General features: G+C 40.2%; 1 protein-coding gene across 2 annotated transcripts in view; it reads right to left on the bottom strand.

The window, feature by feature from the left end:
* Positions 1 to 803: 803 nt before the first annotated feature.
* The window catches only part of LOC108246763 (BRCA1 DNA repair associated), a 24524-nt gene continuing 7598 nt past the window's right edge, over positions 804 to 17729 (bottom strand). For both annotated transcript variants that reach the window (XM_017434474.3, XM_017434483.3), the window contains exons 11-21: positions 17628 to 17685; positions 13717 to 13820; positions 12753 to 12934; positions 12576 to 12663; positions 11292 to 11369; positions 11080 to 11120; positions 10556 to 10639; positions 8361 to 8418; positions 5974 to 6047; positions 5398 to 5458; positions 804 to 960 (exon numbers count right to left, since the gene is read on the bottom strand). In XM_017434474.3, the coding sequence (XP_017289963.1) occupies positions 866 to 960; positions 5398 to 5458; positions 5974 to 6047; positions 8361 to 8418; positions 10556 to 10639; positions 11080 to 11120; positions 11292 to 11369; positions 12576 to 12663; positions 12753 to 12934; positions 13717 to 13820; positions 17628 to 17685 (923 nt within the window). In that variant the 3' untranslated portion in view covers positions 804 to 865. The remainder of the gene's footprint in view (positions 961 to 5397; positions 5459 to 5973; positions 6048 to 8360; positions 8419 to 10555; positions 10640 to 11079; positions 11121 to 11291; positions 11370 to 12575; positions 12664 to 12752; positions 12935 to 13716; positions 13821 to 17627; positions 17686 to 17729) is intronic.

Below are 17729 nucleotides of genomic sequence, written 5' to 3'. Positions count from 1 at the left end.
CCAATGGTTCATGAGATAGTTTGTAAAAAAAAAGAGGAAAAATACAATGTAGAGCATGTCCTCAGCTTTAGAATAAAGAAAAAAAAAGACAAATGTCTCTTGTTGTCCGTCAAATAAATGCGATGCACAAAAATGTCAAACAGTAAAAGGATTCAGTTTTAAAATGTCAAAATTTTACCTTCAGGAACATTACTTTGAAAGCGATCATTTGTAGCCCTAATTTAAAGAGCTCTAAATTTCATTAAGGTGGGACTAATCCATTTAAACAAAGAAAAACATGATTTTTTTTGTCAACAACAAAGTAAACTTAGCAGCGGCAGAAGAGCAGTATTTTACTGGCCTATACACAGAGAGCGTCAAGAGTTAACTTTGTGTCCCATTCCGGTTCAGGCCCATTCCGGTTGATGTTTTTGTGTCTCGTTTTATTCCCACACAAAAGATAATCCATAACCGAAGCCAGCCCTGAGAGCAGCGTGCTCCGACCTGCACACCCACCATCCCACGGGTTTACTGGGCTCGTCAGGGAAAAGACCGGGGACGGCAAAGACACGCCGGTGGCAAAACAGGAGGACGAGAAAGCGAGCCAACGCACAAACGTCTCTGCAGAAAAACCAACAAAAAAAAAACTCAAGTATTTGCTGTGGATTGAGCTTTATGTACATCACAAAAACAGGCAGATGACGTGTTTGGTTACAGAAGTGGACAGTTAAAAAAAAAAAAAAAAATAAGTTGGGCAAAGTATTTTTGAACGATTTATAACAATCAGATCAGCTGCCTTTTTTTTCAATTTCGTGTCNAAAAAAAAAAAAAAAAAAAACAGAAGAAGAAGAACCGTAAAATGAACCAGGTGGACCGCCGCCGCTCTTCACGTTGTGTAATCGTTGAAGTTTTGCAGCGCGTAGGTCGCGACGGTGTCCAACAGCCAACCTCGGGTCACGACCGTGGCTTTCCTGGAGAGGCCTGTGGAGCCGACAACAGAGGACCCAGAATGGTTTCAAAATGCTTTTTTTTGTCTCTGTCACGTTCACTCCTTCCTTTCATCGAAGCACAATGAAAGCTGCGCCGTCAGTCCAGATCTGCTGGGAATTAGCCAGCGTCTTGGTCATTATGTTGCGAGTAGCCCACAAACCACAACCTTCCCAGCTTGACAAAGACTACAGTATCGCTTCCTGCGTTTCTGAATAGAGCTTTGCTGAGAGTCGAATAAAGACATCCTGTAAGCACCGGCTGGACGAGTAAGACGTCTTTCTAAACTGAATGCGAAGCTGGTTGGGAGCTCTTCCTACAGAGGCCAGGAGGTGCTGAGAAATGTATTTTTATGATGTTAAACAGTACAAGATATTGACAGTTGTTTGTTTTTAGAATAATCCTCTCATTAACTCAAGAAACAGACGCTCGCTTTTTAAAATAACTAGTTGTTTTTCTCATTATCTTGAGATAGACACTCATTTTTAAATTTGTTTTTAAATCTAATTAGATCCCCAAATAATTTATTTCATTACCTCAAGACAGTCAATTTAATGAGAAACAAAGATTTTCAATCTTGTTATCCTAAAATAGCAAAGTTAGTTTTCTATAATGGGGTAATGTGTTTATTTGAACCCAGAAAAAGCCAATTTTCGTGTTATCTCCAGAAAACAAAAGCTCCTTTTCTTAAAAAAATAAAATAAAAAAAATAACAGGATAAAACTAGCTTAGCTTTCGCCAGATAACGAAACAGTTGAGCCGTGATCTGAGAAGTCACGCACAGTTATTCATAGCGGGAACGGCTTTTCTCGGCTTTTGCGTATTTTAAATTAGATTATTACCAAAAAAAGAAAACACAACTACACATCACTGTGCAGATGGCGGTTCCACGATGATACAACAGATCCTCACAGCAAACACAGACTTTTCTCTGAATGACATCAGAGCAGAGGTTTGTCAGATAAGCGGCGTGGTTATTTAAGCCTAATTGGGTCATCTATTTGCAAACAAATTAAAACAGTTTTAAAGAACGTCACACTGACATTCAACAGGTTAACTGGCTGCTTGCTGAATTTATTTCTGATTGGATTCAGTAAAAAGTTAACAAAGAGGAGAAATAATAGCGGTTTAGTTGGTAATCACAACCCAACCAGAAAATGGCCAAAATCATGCTTAAATTTACTCCTAAATACAAATTTATATAAGTATCTGCATGAATATAAACACGTTATAAACATGCAGTAAACGCTGTGAGGTCGCGTGCTCACAATCCGACTTGTTAATTGTATTAAAAAACAGGTTAAAAGAGAAAAACTGTCCCTATTTTTAAGACTGAATGTGATAAGAACGGGCCCTGTAACCACTCTGCTGTCTGACAGTCTCCGAGACACACTTTCATCTCTCTACTCATGTTTTCTGATTATTTATACATCAAACTTGTATCATAGAAAGCCTGAGAGGAGAAACTTGGTGATTTCAATTAGTGGTGAAGAGGAGGAAGGAGGCAGGGAGACTGAAAAGGGTTGTTCAATTACCTGGACTAAAGGTGCCAGAGGACATGGAAGAGGACACACAGCATTAAATATGTAGCAGTGTAAATTAGGATGCCGAGAGGATGGAGGGCGGGGTGGGGTGGGTGGGCGCTCGGAGCCAGCTCTTCCTCTCTATTTCAAACTGTCAGGCCTCCTCGTGCTGCGGCAGCCTCTCGCTTTAAGTGGCCGACTTGTTTTGACATTCCCCTCGCGCCGATCTGACATTTTCTCGCGGACGTCTCCCTGCTCCCCGACTTCCTTCACGCTCGCTTTTCCTGGAAAGTCACTCCTGTCACTCTGCTCGGGAGCTCGTCTCATTTCGGCTGACAGCGCCTGCTCGGCCACTCTACGCCTGTTCCTCTTAGAGGCGCATTAAACCCCCCCCACTAATGGACGGGAGGGACGCACCGGACTGCGTACGCCCGTTGGAAATCTCCATGTATTCTGATACGAAGGCTGTATTCGAGCAACGTTACAGCAAATCACACACACAGAACCGAACCTGCCAACCTTTAAGGGGGTCTGAGAGCATCACGCACAAAAAAAACAGACCGAATGCAGGATATATTTTGGGAAGCTCATCAACTAACGCCAGAAATCTAACTCTTGCACACTCCTGTGGAGCTTTAATGGGGTATTTTTAACCCCGAGCCTCCAGAGCCCACTCAGTGCTGCTTGTCAAACATTACATGTGTGAATGAACTCTGCTGTAACAGGCAGCACTCTCTGGTGAGAAGTTCCCCCATTCTGTGGCGTTGTGGCGGCGGGGGAGGCCGCGGCCACACGGCCCTCAGTAATCATCCTTACATGTTGGGGTACTGTGGGCCGCTGAAAAGGATTCGCTCCGTTTTTATACTTGTGTTAAAATATCTGTAAGACTCTATACAGTACAACAGGTTTCTGATACATCCAAGTTAAATCTGCTTTTTATTCTTTTTTTTTTATTATTTGAACCGACTACTCTGAGACCAAAGAACTCCTAGTGTCCAAAGTGTTATCTTAGTCCTAGTTAGAGATGTGCAACAGTTGTAGTAGACACTGCAGCGTCTGTAGTCTTTTAAAAAAACATTTGAAAACTGTTTGTTTTTAACTAACTTGTAAACCACTCCGGTCAACCTTGTTGCTTTTGAACGTGCTACAGGCATAAAACTGACACTAACAAAAGAGGGGAACTCTACGAAACGGTTTTTTCCCCCCCTCCTGAGATGGTTTGGAGAGGAGGGACAGTGGGTATATTGGTAGAAGGATGTGAGAGATGCAGCTGCCAGGAAAGAGACAAAGAGGAGACATCTGGATGCAGTTAGAGAGGACATGAGTGAGGACAGAGGACACAGAGGACAGAGTTAGATAGATGTCTTTCTGTGGAATAAACAGCCTACTGCAGGTTTGCTACGTTGCCTACTAACAGTTACTTTACAATGAGCAGAACAACAGAAAAGCAGTAATATTCTGCACAGTAAGCTTGGTTACTTCAGAGTTTCAACTAAATTTAGCCGATAACTGTTTAGGTCTTCCAGCTTTATGCATATTTATTACAAAAAAAAAAAACAACTTGTTGGCTCTGTGGTGTTTTAACGAACATTGTTTTTATATTTATTCTCAATACTTGTCATGAAATCAAGATTTTAAATTTGATCTTCAAAATATTGACAGCTGATGACCGCAGACGTAAAATAGGAGTCACGACTTTCGGAAATTTGATGCCGATTTTAAACAAAGTTACGACCTGCACACAGTTGTACAGTGTAAACTGAATGGTACTGACAGCACCATTACACCTTATCGAGGTCTACAAAGTAGTTCGCAACTTATTTCGTGTTCACTCTTTTCACACAAACGCTCTTACTTCATCACAAGACACTGACAATGACGTTGAACTCTGCAGCACGATGCTTTTCTGACGCCGACTCTCGGCATCCTGCAGCATGTCAGGCAAACTCTGGGAGGCCAGTTACAGACATCGTTTGAACACAAGGTCAGCTGTTCTTTTGGAACAAACTAAGTCAACGTCTGCTTCGACGCAGTCCGAGCGTTTTGGCTGCAGTTTAATCTGCGAGACGAGGAACAGGATATTAGCTGAAGAGACCTCACTGTTCACGTACTTCAGCTCGAACTGAATCTCTGCACTTTGAAGGAAAAATACAAGCCTCGGGTTGGTAAGGTCCGCAGCAGTTTGGGTTTCAGCTTGCTTAATACAATTTATACAAACAAGTTTCTTGTCCAAGACTCAGAACTTGACCGTTTTCAGGCCTTATCAGACAAAGGATTCAAGGGAAACGCTGATTTAGCCGGTTAGCTTGAAAACGTTACCCATTTCAGCTCTCAGTTTTTATTCAGTCTCCTGAATAAAAATGAATATATTTGTGTTATTTTTAATAAAGCTTCTTGATTATTTAGAGTTATTTAAAAGGTGGCTTACTCTTTGTGCCACTGGTAATATTTGCGCTCGTTCTTAAAGGCTGATCTCAAAACATAACCTGAGGAAAAAAGGAGTTTCATTGTTTTCTTATACAATTATAACACGTTTTCAAGCATTTGCAACATAAAAACACTTGAAACCTCGTCTTAAAGGACAACAACAACTGTTGCTATTTCATCCATCACAAATAATTGATATCTCTGTGTCTGAAAGACCCGAGGTTCAGTCTGGAAGCCAACCTGTGTGAGCTCTAACCTGGACTGAACCTGGACATGAATTATGGAACCTCCTGCTGGTGCTGCTGTCAGTCTAATCTTCATGAACTCTGTGTGTGTGTGTGTGTGTGTGTGTGTGTGTGTGTGTGTGTGTGTCAGGGCTGTGTGTGAAGGTGGATGTGAGGAATAAATGAGTCGGTTCAAAGTGTGGCCGTGTGCAAAAATAGAAGGTGAAAATGAAATGCCATTTTCGAAGACGACTCACCGCTGTACGTGGAAGACGGCAACTCTGGTCTGGGTTGTACGACAACCAGCTGGTGGGACTTCTGCGTGACAAAAACGTAAATAAATAGAAACTTACAGCTTGCTCATCTGCTTTCCTGTCAGCAACGTAAAGCTATCTTGTTCCTAATGAGTGATTTAGCACTGTGCGAGATTACTGAGCAATCAATAATGCTGAATTTTGCTTCGTAAGAACCCAGAACTCGTCATTTTTGATAGATAACAGCACTGATGGATGGATGTGGTTCTATTGAAGACGAGATCAATTTTACGAGGCAAGAATTTACCCAATATCTGAAACAAAAAACACCGCAGTTAAGTGCAACTCACTGCAACCACAAGTGAAGTGGAAAGACAGAAACATTTCCGTTTTTGAACGAAAAACCAACGCAGGGAATTCTAAACGAACGGCGCCGACGAGACTCGCTGCTCAAATTGAAACGATGAACAAACACTTCTGATCCGATTTCCAAACAGACCAGAAAACGTTACCAACAAAGACAAAGGCAGAACCGCGGGGGGACTCTATTATTAAGCGAGAGAGCCTCGATACTCTTACCTGTTTGCTGTCAAGGAGAAGTGGATCTTTAACTACAGCCGCTCCACACAGCTCCACCATCCACTCCATTTCATCTGAGAAAAAAAGAAAACAAGCACAAAAAATGATAAATGCTCCACGGTTTTCTTTTAACAGCTTACACACCTTCATTTCATTCTGTTTACGGTTTAATTCCGCCTGCATTTTATCACTTTCACCTCAGGGGAACAAAAGCAAGCTTTAAAAAAAGACAATAAGTACAGGAAACGGGTCAATATAACTGATGTGCGTTCGGCTAATAATCCCTGCGTGTTTCTTGGTTAAATAATGAGTGAAATTATGTTGTGCTGAAAAAAACAAAATCCATCTCCATGTTTGGGCCGCGTGTAAGAATTAAGTCTTTAAGCTAGCAGATGTCGACCCATTAGCAAAGCCTCATCGATCCAGCAAGCAGCAGGAAGATGCTGCAGGAGCACTTTAGGAGCCGCAGGAAGAAGGAAATCGCAGAATGCCACCTCATGGGTATCAAGCAATGCATCCCCCTGAGACTTCCCCCCCCCCTCCATAATCTGGATCCGCTCAACCATACTGGAAGGGTAAGCAAAAATAGACTATGCATAAGGAAAAGTCCTTTTATAACCTCTGAGTTCATTATTAGTTGAAATCCTTTTACATGGCTATATAGAGAAAAAAAAGATTTTTTCCACAGCTAAAAGCTCATATTTCTTTTCAGAAATAGTTTTCAGGTAGCTTATTAACTCCATGGCAACTGCTGTGCAATGTGACAACGGACCAAAAACATCTCAAACAAGTCCTTAGTGTGTATTCAGTCCACCCACGCGCTGGAATCACTAGTCATTGTTCGACATTGGTGAAATGACAGGGGTTAAAAACAGCACAGGTTCCCAGCTATTCTCAGTGTCAGTCAAACATCACGTGTGTTACTTCAGCTGTCCTTCTTTCTTCCATTTTTTTCTTTTTTTTCCCTCCCTAAAGCATGGCGGATGTCTAACAGGAGCCCCTGCAGAACAATGCCATTATTAAGTCTGAGCATAGGTATTTGAGACAGGAGAACAAAAAAAATTGTCAGTTTTGTTGAAAGCAATTACAAATCGTTCTTAAAGTTGTAATCAGATAAAAAAAAAAAACACTGAGGGGTTGCAATTATCTGCAGGGTTTGCCACGTTCCTCAGGTGGACCAAAGAAGGCCGAATCATTTGGTAGAACCAATGTTTAGATATGGCTACAATAACCAGATGTAAATAACCAATGTTTTGAGGTGGAAGCTGTTTGTTGGTTTTGTGTAGTTTGGCCAAGATTGAACAAAAACCCATTGAGATGAGTCGCAGAAATCTTGATGAAAAACTAGAAAAAAAAAGCTGTAATGTTTTTGGCTCCGGTGCCCTTTTTAGATCATTTTAGATGCAGTTATGTATGAGAGCTGCCTTTCAAAACCCCATAATAGGCTTTGTAAGCAATAAAGTCAATGCAGCTTTATCCCTTAATAAAATTTTAATGGTAATGATATTTACTTTTTTATGGGGTTTTTTTTCGCCAAAACAAAAAATTTTTTTGAAGGCACTGAATCGAAGGATTAAGAACCTTACTGAACTTTGACTGCCCCATTCCATTTAGCATCAAGAAAGAAATAAAGCTCACGGCATGTACTCCACTGTTAGTACACTTTCACAAAGAAAAGAGAAAAAACAATAAATAAAATCAAGGTTTGTAGAAGTATCCTGTTTGTGCATCAAAGTCGTAGCTCAGATCTTCTGAACTAGGGTTCTGTGGAAACGTTACGAACAATCAGCATCTTACCTGTTATAGATGGCTCCATAAACTACCTCAGTTTGGACCAGACTGATGAGCTAAAGGCTAGTCTGAGTGAACTGCTGTCATCTTAAAACAATTTTATGTCTCACAGAGTTCATAGTGGTTGATGAAAACTCCATAAATAAATAAATAAATAAATAAACAAAATTACATTGATGTCGGTTTTTGCATTCTGTGGTTATTTGGCAGAAGTGCTACAGCTATCTGCTGCTGCAGCCATCTATAAATCTAAATTCACGGATTTTTGAAACCCTTGTCAGAATTAAATCCAATTTTTTTCAAACTGAGGCAACTCAAAGAGCAGGTAAGATATTAACTATTCATAACCATTCAACAGAACACCACTTTAAAAGATCTGAACTATTGCTTTAAGAATAAACTACAGACAGAAGCTTTGGGATTTAGCATAAAGAGTCTTTACCAACAAGTTTCTCTTTTGAAAGATCTCATTTGTTAAAATGTATTTGTACAAACATTGCATCGGTCTGGAAAACCGCGTTGACAAGACAAAATTGTAAATATGGCAACACTTTTTTCCGATATATTAAAGAAAATATTTCTGTGTTTAAACGTACCTGTAGACATGTCCGTAAAAGGTCCTTGGAAGCAGATCTTGTAGCCCTTCAGGAGGAGCTGAAGACAAAGAAAACAAAATAAAAATACCACAAAAAACATTGTGCTTGTGAAGCGATTGCAAAACTGTTGATGACTTTAAGGACTTTTATTCAGCGATTTTAACCTTCAGACAACATTCAACAGCAGTGTGTAAAAGCAACCATTACTTCCATTACTATCACAGCAGAGTGTGTTTCTGAACTCTTCACCTGTGGAAAGGGTTACACCGGTGCAGCCGAAGCACTTCTGAATTTATCCTGCAATTTAAAGCCGATACTCCTCGCTCACAGTTGAGAATAAAGCCTCTAGACCTTGCTCGCTTTTTGCTCCCTTAGTTAATACTGTAAATTTAGGGACGAGTCAAACAGCCACCTTCATCGGAGGTAAAATCACGCTTAAAGCACACGGGGAAAAAAAAAACGACGTGCCCGAGACCAGGGACGCCTTGTTTTATTACGCTCAGGGTCAATAGGCTTTCCTGAAATGGGAATGGAAACGTGTTTCCTTGGAGCGACCACAGAAGAGAAAGCTCCCATCCCGGCCTCGTTTAAAGCGTGCAGCCGGATGGAAGTGTTTGAAAGATAAAATGTGGACAGAAATAATTTGTCTCACCTTCCTGTAGGTTAGTAATGATCATTAGCCTGGGGTGTTAGGTGACTCAAAGGAGTGTGTCTGTTACAGATTTTTAATTTAGACAACAGCTAATGTCCTTTAGGGGGTTTGAAAGTGCAATGAAGCCCGCACACACACACACGCGCGCACACACACAGACTCGGTTTCTTTGATTTCCTGACCATCTACGTTCTGGTGACAGACTCCTTGTGTCTCCATTTCATCTGTTAGTCTGTCACCCGGAGTTCAGGTGAGAGAAAAAAAAAACATGAATATGAACAGCCCAGTTCTGTCTGGCTCCATCAAAGTACCGACACTTCATTCGAGTCTCTTAAATAAGCCTGAAATTAGCAACTAATTCAATTAGGGCAGGTTTTTCAAAGGCAGGAATACAACCAACATGACATCGAGCCATTTCTAATTTTCCCCCTCAGTGGCAGCAGAGTCAGCCGTGTTGGCTTTCCACCAAGAGGGGAAAAAAAAAAAAACACAATTAGCTTTTCACAACAGGGTGCGAGCAGAGAGGCTGGTGCAACAGGACGAAACGAGTTTAAGCTCCGCTTGTGATTGGGGATATTTGATCTTCACAGAATCACACCGTGCTTTGTGGTCAAAGGCTGCTTTTACAGCCAACAGCTATGGCAATAAGTGTCAGTAATAGCAGCACTTAATGGGTTATTTTGCTTTTAAAATTGCCAAATCATTTAGTTATGAGTGTTGAGGAGCGGAGATCAGGAGCAGCGGCTGGCCGCCTCTTCACCACATCACATTCTGGACTGTTATAGAGCGTTCTGATAGAATGAACTGAGGTGGAAAATAATGTCAGTCATCCTGATAAATGCTTTAGAGGGCCACGGGCTCAAAGAAAATGGAGGGCTTTGATATATTGATATGGTAATAAAGTGGGAGAGGTGGGTGCCTCATCACTAGATACAGCTCTCTGCTTTTGGGTGACAGCACTACTACAATTTATGTTACATTACTTCTTAATAAGAGTCCAGCGCTCAAAGATGAATCCAGCTGGCCAGCAGGAGATTTGAGAGGCAATGATGGGTATGTCATCTTTCTTTTGAGCAAAAATCACAAAAAAAAGCATATCTTTTTCCCCGAAGACACAAATAAAACAAGACAGAGGAGTTAATAAGTGGTACTATTTATGACGTTACACCACTGGTTCCTTAAAGTCTATTAAAAAAACAAACATATATGCATAAGAACTTTAAAATAGTTATATGTTAGAGCTTTGAATAAAATAAGACCATAAATCTAATTTTAAAATCAGCAAGTCGGGATGGATGGATGGATGGATGGATGGATGGATGGATGGATGGATGGATGGATGGATGGATGTTTTCCTAAACCTAACTTTTGCTTCCAATGTTAGGAAAAAAAAAAGGCTGATTGTTCTACTGAAAAATATTCTAACTTACTTTTAAACCCATAAAAGGAAAAAAAATAAAACAATCTACTCTTTAAAAACTGAATTTTGTAATTCAGAATAAAATCTCTAATATGTAAATATAAAGCGAAAGTAATCACTCACATCAGTTGCGTCGGTGTTTCGAGCTCTCAAGGGACCCTGGTGGTTTGGGCCGTTCACCACGTCCCCTCTCACTTCAAACGGACTCTGATGACCAACAAAATAAGAAACCTTGCAATTAACACCTTTAGTTAAAGTAAAGCAATTATTAAAACAAATGTAAATGAAGATCCAGGGTTTAAGAACCACATTATTAGCGACGGTTTCACGAGTGCCCTGCTCATTCTTCAATCTGACAGCGTTTGTCTTAGATCCGTACGGAGAACATTTCTTTACAGCGGGACATGATGCATGAAAACGGTTTGAAATTAATGGCGATGCTGAACAAAGCCCGCTGAAACAATTTACGCCGGCATATCAAAAAAAAAAACCCAAAAAAACAAGTTGCCGCAAAATGACGGCAAGTAATTTATGAGGCATCGCGGTAAACCCCGCGGAGAGATTCATCACGCCGCCTTAATTCAACACTCGGACGGACAGAGGCGTAGCTGGGAGCTTCAGGCACGACAGTTTGGAGGCGAGCATACCTCATCTAGGAGTTTCTTTTGTTTGAAGCATTCAGAAATCCCTGCGGAGAGGAAATGAGAACCAAAACACGCTCTTATTGTAAGGAGTACAGGCTTTCTGCATGATGTAACCTCTTCATTCCACATTATGCTACGCTGAATGGAGACTAATTGTTCTGAACTCCTCACTGATGAAACCTGACGAAAAGAAAAAGAAAAAAAAGGAAACTTACACTGGAAGCTGACCACCCACTTCCTGCCTGCAATGCCAAGGAAGTATTTCAAGGTGCGCTCACACACAAGGTGCTCATCTGGAGGGGGTGAAGCAGAGATACAACATCAAATATTTTACTTCTGACATTTCAGGAACTATTTCATAAAGTTGTGGTGAAAAATGTAAAATCTAAAGAAGGGATGTTCCAGGGAAGAAGTCAGAAAAAGAACAAACGACCGGGACGATGACAGAATTAGTGCAAACAGTACAGAGGTCTCCTGCCAGTCTGAGTGCAACAGAGTCTTTCTAACAATCCAAAATGTTTTGTTCAATTGTTCTTCAACAATCATGAGTCCTTTGAAAAGCTTTGAAAAGTATTTCTAAGAAAACTCAAGCATCATTGCCTTATTTTAATTTTTTTAATGATTTTATACTGGCTATTGCAGCATATTTTTGCCTGTTTGAACTGCAGTATTAGTCTGTCTGTTTTACTTGCAGTATTTGCCTGTTTGAACTGCAGTATTTGCCCATTTTACCTGTATTATTTGCCTGTTTTACCAGCAATATTTGCCTGTTTGAACTGCAGTATTAGTCTGTTTTACCTTCAGTATTTGGCTGTTTTATCTTCAGTATTTGTCTGTTTTATCTTCAGTACTTGTCTGTTTTATCTTCAGTATTTGGCTGTTTTACCTTCAGTATTTGGCTGTTTTACCTTCAGTATTTGGCTATTTGAACTGCAGTATTTGCCTGTTTGACGTAGTATTTGCACATAAAAATATGTGTCATTGCTGCTTCAACTACTACTACTGCTATTCAAATCAAAAGATAATGACTTAACTTATTAAACTTATAATAGAAAGAAATACAATAAGTTTGTACGTCTTTGATGGCACCTCACATATATGTGTAATTATTTAAAACTTCTTAATGTCAACAGTTAATATGTGAAGCCTTCTGCTCTTATAGACATTTGAACCATAAGCATGAACTTGGCTCAGTGCTTACAGTGATTTGGTTGCCCGGGAAACAGCTGTCATTAAAAACGTGTTGTTGTTTTTTTTAAGGTAATATAATTCTTTAGAAACAGCAAGCTTCGAAATGAAAAATAATCTATTAGAAAGGGTAATTAGCAACAAGTGGATGAATGAAGCGGTGTGTTTGTGTGTGTGGGTGGAAGAGAAAGTTTATCTGGAAGAAGAAGAACAAAAAAAAAAAAAAAAAAGTGCCAGACTTCTCAAAACGAAACCGTTCTCTGTTGAGAAAACAGGAGAAATAACGCGGACCTTGAACCGAGGGTACTTACCTGTGCGCATTATGATGTGAGTCACCTCTGGTGTCACCTGGGAAACCACACGGGCCCCGACTCTCTTGGCAAACTTCTTCACCATCATCTGTTGTTAAGAAAATCTGATCAGCTCGTGTCCTCTACGACCGACTGATCGATAAAAAACCTGAACGGACTAAACGTGTGAAAAGCCACCTGCTCAGTGGAGCCCAGTCCAGACGTTACAAGCACCAGCTTAGCGTTACGCCTTTCAGTCGGAGGGCTGTTATTTTCTTTGTCTTCCTGCCCGTCCGCTGGGGGATCGCAGCTTTGGATGGTTTTGGCTGCAGAGGTCGAATTAGGCGTCTTGGACGTTTTCGTGTCTTTTACAGCCGACCCTGTGTGTGTGTGGAGAAACAGAGGAAAGAGAACGTCTGCATCCGATAACACTAACATCTACCACCCTTTAAAGTCAAACAAACACATCTTGTTTAACTCGAACAGTCAGGACACAGTGCAGCACAGAGCCGGCTGTACGCAGGTAAACCTACAGTAAATCATGGTGACAGAATAATATTTTAAGAAGCACAAAGGAGCTACTTCTCCCAGTGGCAGTTACCGCACAGATTCCAGGTCGGGAGATTTATTAGGCCGATTATTTCCGTTTTTCTTTGTTTTTTTTAAATACTCTGCATTGGTTGCACCTGAGCGTCCTGAACTGCTAAACAAGACAGCACATCTGCGAGCAGCACAGCGTTGTTACGTGTCAATCAATCCGAGCCGCTTGTGACGAGGTCAAATTAAACGGCATTGGTGCTATTTTGGGAACAAATAAAAAAAAGTTGACCAGAATATTATGCTAACTTTTGAAAGAATATCACATCTGCTTGTGAAAATCTTAGAGCTTTAGTTTGTAAAAATCTGTGCTGTTCCTGCCATTGATTATCACACATTTGCCCAGATTTCCTCAGTTAGGGTTTATTTATTTCTTCAAAATCTAGTAGACTGTAATGTGCACAAATAATAAAGCCATAGGCTTTTCTGATTTCTACAGATTGGCGTTTGTCTTCAAAATATAGGTGGACCTCTAATGCAAACTAAAAGGAAGTGTAATCAGTTGATTTAGAAAAACTGGTCCATGTGCTTTCTTTAGTGTCCAACCTTAGATGAACGTTCTCACCCGTCTCTGTAACGCCTCCATGCCTGGGCTGACTGGCCTCAGGCACCACTTTCTCTTCAGACGGCTTCAAGCTTGGGTCTCGTGCCACATCTGGAATGTCTGTCCTGTAAGAGACACCTGTATTTAAATGTTTCTTAAAGTTTAAAGGTGTGCACACTCTAGGATCGTGGTGGGTATTTTAATCTGCCAGTTTAGGCATTTACACTTCAATTTGGACCCGACTGACCCGGTAAGGCTTTTCTCTCTTGGTTGTTACAGTTTCGTCTTTAAAGTTTGACATTAGAAAGAGAAAAATGTTTAGAAAGTCGTAAAATTGGAGTTTAAAAGTTCAGGAGTTTGTAGAACTGCAAGCCATGAGTAAATAAAACTCATAGTTTGTAAACCAGAAATGATCCAAGGGGCATTTTCACACGCGCAGTACGGAAATTTGTGCTGCACGGCGACACCAGAGAAGTCCCAAACCAATCAGCCACAACATTATGACCACGTACAAGTAAAGTGAGGAGCACTGCTCATTTTATAACCAAGCAATGTTCTTATTTAAAGACCTTCATCCAGACTTTCACACGGATGCTGCTTTTACACTTACAATGTACTTGAACAGAAGCAGAAACCTCAAAAATAAGCTGCAGCAAACATTTAGCAACAGTGCTCACTTTTTGACTGAGCAGAATTTTATCGTTAAGAGTGAGAAATATGTTTTTTCTTTTGTTATATTTTCTGCAGGCTGACAGGCAGACCAACAATTTACACGTCAAAAAATAAATTAAAAAAACATCCTTATGATTAAAATCTTTACAGCATCTGAATGGATTCAATGTAAGATTTCCTTACAACTATATTTCTATAATACAGTTCCTATAAACACTAAGTTTATGGGAACTGTATTATAGAAATATAGTTTTTTTTTAGACTGAGAAAATCTTTGTCCATGTTAGGAGTAGCTGCAGTGTCTGAACATTTGTAGTGAATATTGTGCTGCATTTTTTAGTTATTCTTGTTGTTTTTAATATTCACAGGTTTGTAGACTCCAGTCTGTGGCCCGACAGCCGAATCAAAGCAAATCTAACTCGGATTTCCAGGAGGTACAATGGAAATACTAAATCAAACCTTGGTACACACTGACTGATGAACATAATGACACATGCTCTTAGTAATCAACAGAAGACAAGCTATTGTCTGATTAAAATGAAAGACAAAAAAAAAAAAAGGAGAGAGTTTCATTTGGATAATTTCTTGTCTCAAAAACTGGCAGCAAGCCTGCATTTAAATCACCGGCACCAGGAAGAAAGCAGCTCAGCGAGAACTCCAGAGCCAACTTCTTCTAATTTCCCCACTGCACTCCTGGAATATGTGTTTTCAATTTAGAGCGTTCATAACAAAGCCTTTCTTCCGACCATATTTTCCATCTCGCGCCTTTAGTTAAAACCTCGGAGGCGAGATATTGGAGGGAGGCTCTCAGGCGGTGGAGATAAATTACTGTGGCAACACAGATTTCCTTCTAAGTGCTCTAAATGACATAAGATGCTGTCAGTAATGACTTTTTTTCTTTATTCTCGCAGCATAAGCAGATTCAGGGTTTATTAGTGAGATAATTAGCCTGTCCTTTTGAGATACATCACCCCCTGAGAACAAGCCCGACGTGCGGGTACACACCAACTTCTTCATTCAGTTTCAGGCTGGAAGGGACCAATTACGCGCCACTTACTCCACTTATTGTCCTGCTTATTGCGTCCGCACTGTAATAAAACTGGATTCGACATGTTAACAATAACACGAATGTCTCCGAACACAGGATTAACAAAAGAGCCGGCTTTATTTAGTTGCATTCGATACTACATTCAAGTTACTTAGGAGTGTTTAATGAGTTCGACCTAAATCAAGACAGATGAGTGTTTAGAAGGCCAATCCATCAACGCAAGAAAAACACTCGGATAATAATTACTCATCTCGTGCGCACTCAGTGATCTACTTCCTTTCATGCTGCTTTAGTCAGATTCAAGCTGACTGTAGCTGGTTGGGTCTCCACACAACACGGGGGTCCGGCCCCTTTTGGTCTCTCTTTAGTGACTTTCTGAAGCCAAAAATAACACGGAAATTAATATTCTTATTCATAACTACCACAGAAAAGGGTTTGTTTTAGCGGTTCTCCTGTACAATTTTATACAAACCTAAACACAACTTTGGGGACAAAATGCCACCTGTTAGCCTCCTCATCAACTGGACTTGATGAAGGTTTGAATATTCTCTGAATTCAACACAAAATTAAACCTTTTAAAACACATTTAAGGTTCGGGACGAAAACAGACAGTTTTACACATATTTTATGACACCTAACAGAAATAAGAAGTTGTGCCAAGTCCCTTTGAATACAATAAGTAAAAGAGGTCAAAACTACCTTAGGTAAAAACTAAATAAATGAAGGTTTTGGCATTTATTAGATTCTCCCCAAGTCACAAAAATGTCCAATAAACTAATCTAAAATCTGTGTTCACTTCATTATTTTTATTATGGTGACAGCACATGCTTTGTTACTTGAAACTGGGATATTTCTAATAATTAAAGAAATTGGATTTTCTGTGAAAATGCTGAACGGCTTTGCAAAATTAGCTGAAACTGTATTGAACAGAACACCAGCTAAAAGCTAACTTGCGAAATGCAAAATGCAGCAAAAGGCTAGCTAAGAGTACAAGAAGGCAGCTAGAAGCAAAGCGCTAAAGCAGCAAATAGTTAGGTAAAGCCTTAAAGGGAAGAAAGGCCAGCAAAACACATGCTAAGTTAAAAGCAGCAAAGGGCTAGCTGAAAGCTAAACGAAGCATAAGAAGACATAAAATAGATTAGGTGTGGTGAAGCAGAATTCAGAGAACAATGTTTTTAAAGAACTGAAAGAACCTCAATGCAATTCTANAATAGCACAAAGTAGGCAGAAGTAGTTGGATGCTGACAAACAATTTGACACAAATAAAGACAGAAATCAATGAGGGGAAAAACAAAAGAAACATCCGTCTTCAGAAGAGTCTTTTCCTTTGTCCTAACATGTAAAAAACACCAATAAATGGCAGCAATTTATTATAGATTTTTCTTTTAATAAAATAAACTGTAATTATGTGACACTGGAGGAGCCGTCATGTCTTTATTTCAAGCTGCTGATTCGTTGTGCAGCTCTGGACGAGTTTTATTTAGTGGGATAAGGAGCAGAAATGTCTCTTTAGAGTGTGAAGGTTGCCGACCTGACAGCTTAGCAAAGGACCTATTCTGGGCACTTCTTCTTCACGAGCTGCAACTTTCCCCCATTTTTTATTTTCATCTACGACAAACGGTAAAGGCAGCGTTTGGCAAGCCTAACAGAGTACTTCTACTACAGCAAGACGATTCGCAGAAGAAATCTGAGCCAAACACTCAAACTATCGATCTAGAGCCCTTTTTTTCCTGACTTACTGAGGCGGACGGGACTTTTTTCATAAGATCTTTCCAGATTTTGTTTATTCTGGAGGCGCGCTACTACGCAGAAACTATTTGAACTTAAAAGCTAAATGAATTGACTCTTCCTCATTTTTCATGACCGCTTCGTTAAAGATGAAAAAAACATTTAAAGCGCAGAGGGATGCAGGCGGTTACCTTACAGGACCAGTTTTTCCAGTTAAAAAAAATTATTTTTCTTCCAATAACTTCCCTAAACCTTTAAACAGCATCTTTGTGCTCCTGCCAGGTCAAATGGGGCTAAATCTACATTTAGGGTTACAGATTACTCTGATCTATGCTGGCATCTGATGGTTACTGTTGAGCATTTAAATCTTTTAACATTTCCTCCCCTCGTTACCATTTATGAACATCTGAAATATTCACAGAAAAATCCCACCAGGAGGGACTAAAAATGTCTGTGTGGCATCTAGTCGCACTGAAAGTCTTACCTGGGTGAAGCCAGCTCTGAGTCTTGCTCATGAAGAAGGGGTCTGTGACGGTCCGGGCCTGGGGACACATTTTAACAGTCGAGTTTAGAAAAACACGGGTGT

The sequence above is a fragment of the Kryptolebias marmoratus genome, linkage group LG17 (genome assembly GCF_001649575.2).
Source record: "Kryptolebias marmoratus isolate JLee-2015 linkage group LG17, ASM164957v2, whole genome shotgun sequence".
NCBI classification, from domain to species: domain Eukaryota; kingdom Metazoa; phylum Chordata; class Actinopteri; order Cyprinodontiformes; family Rivulidae; genus Kryptolebias; species Kryptolebias marmoratus.
The sequence above is the reverse complement of the archived record's forward strand: the minus strand, read 5'-3'. Positions and strand labels throughout refer to the sequence as shown.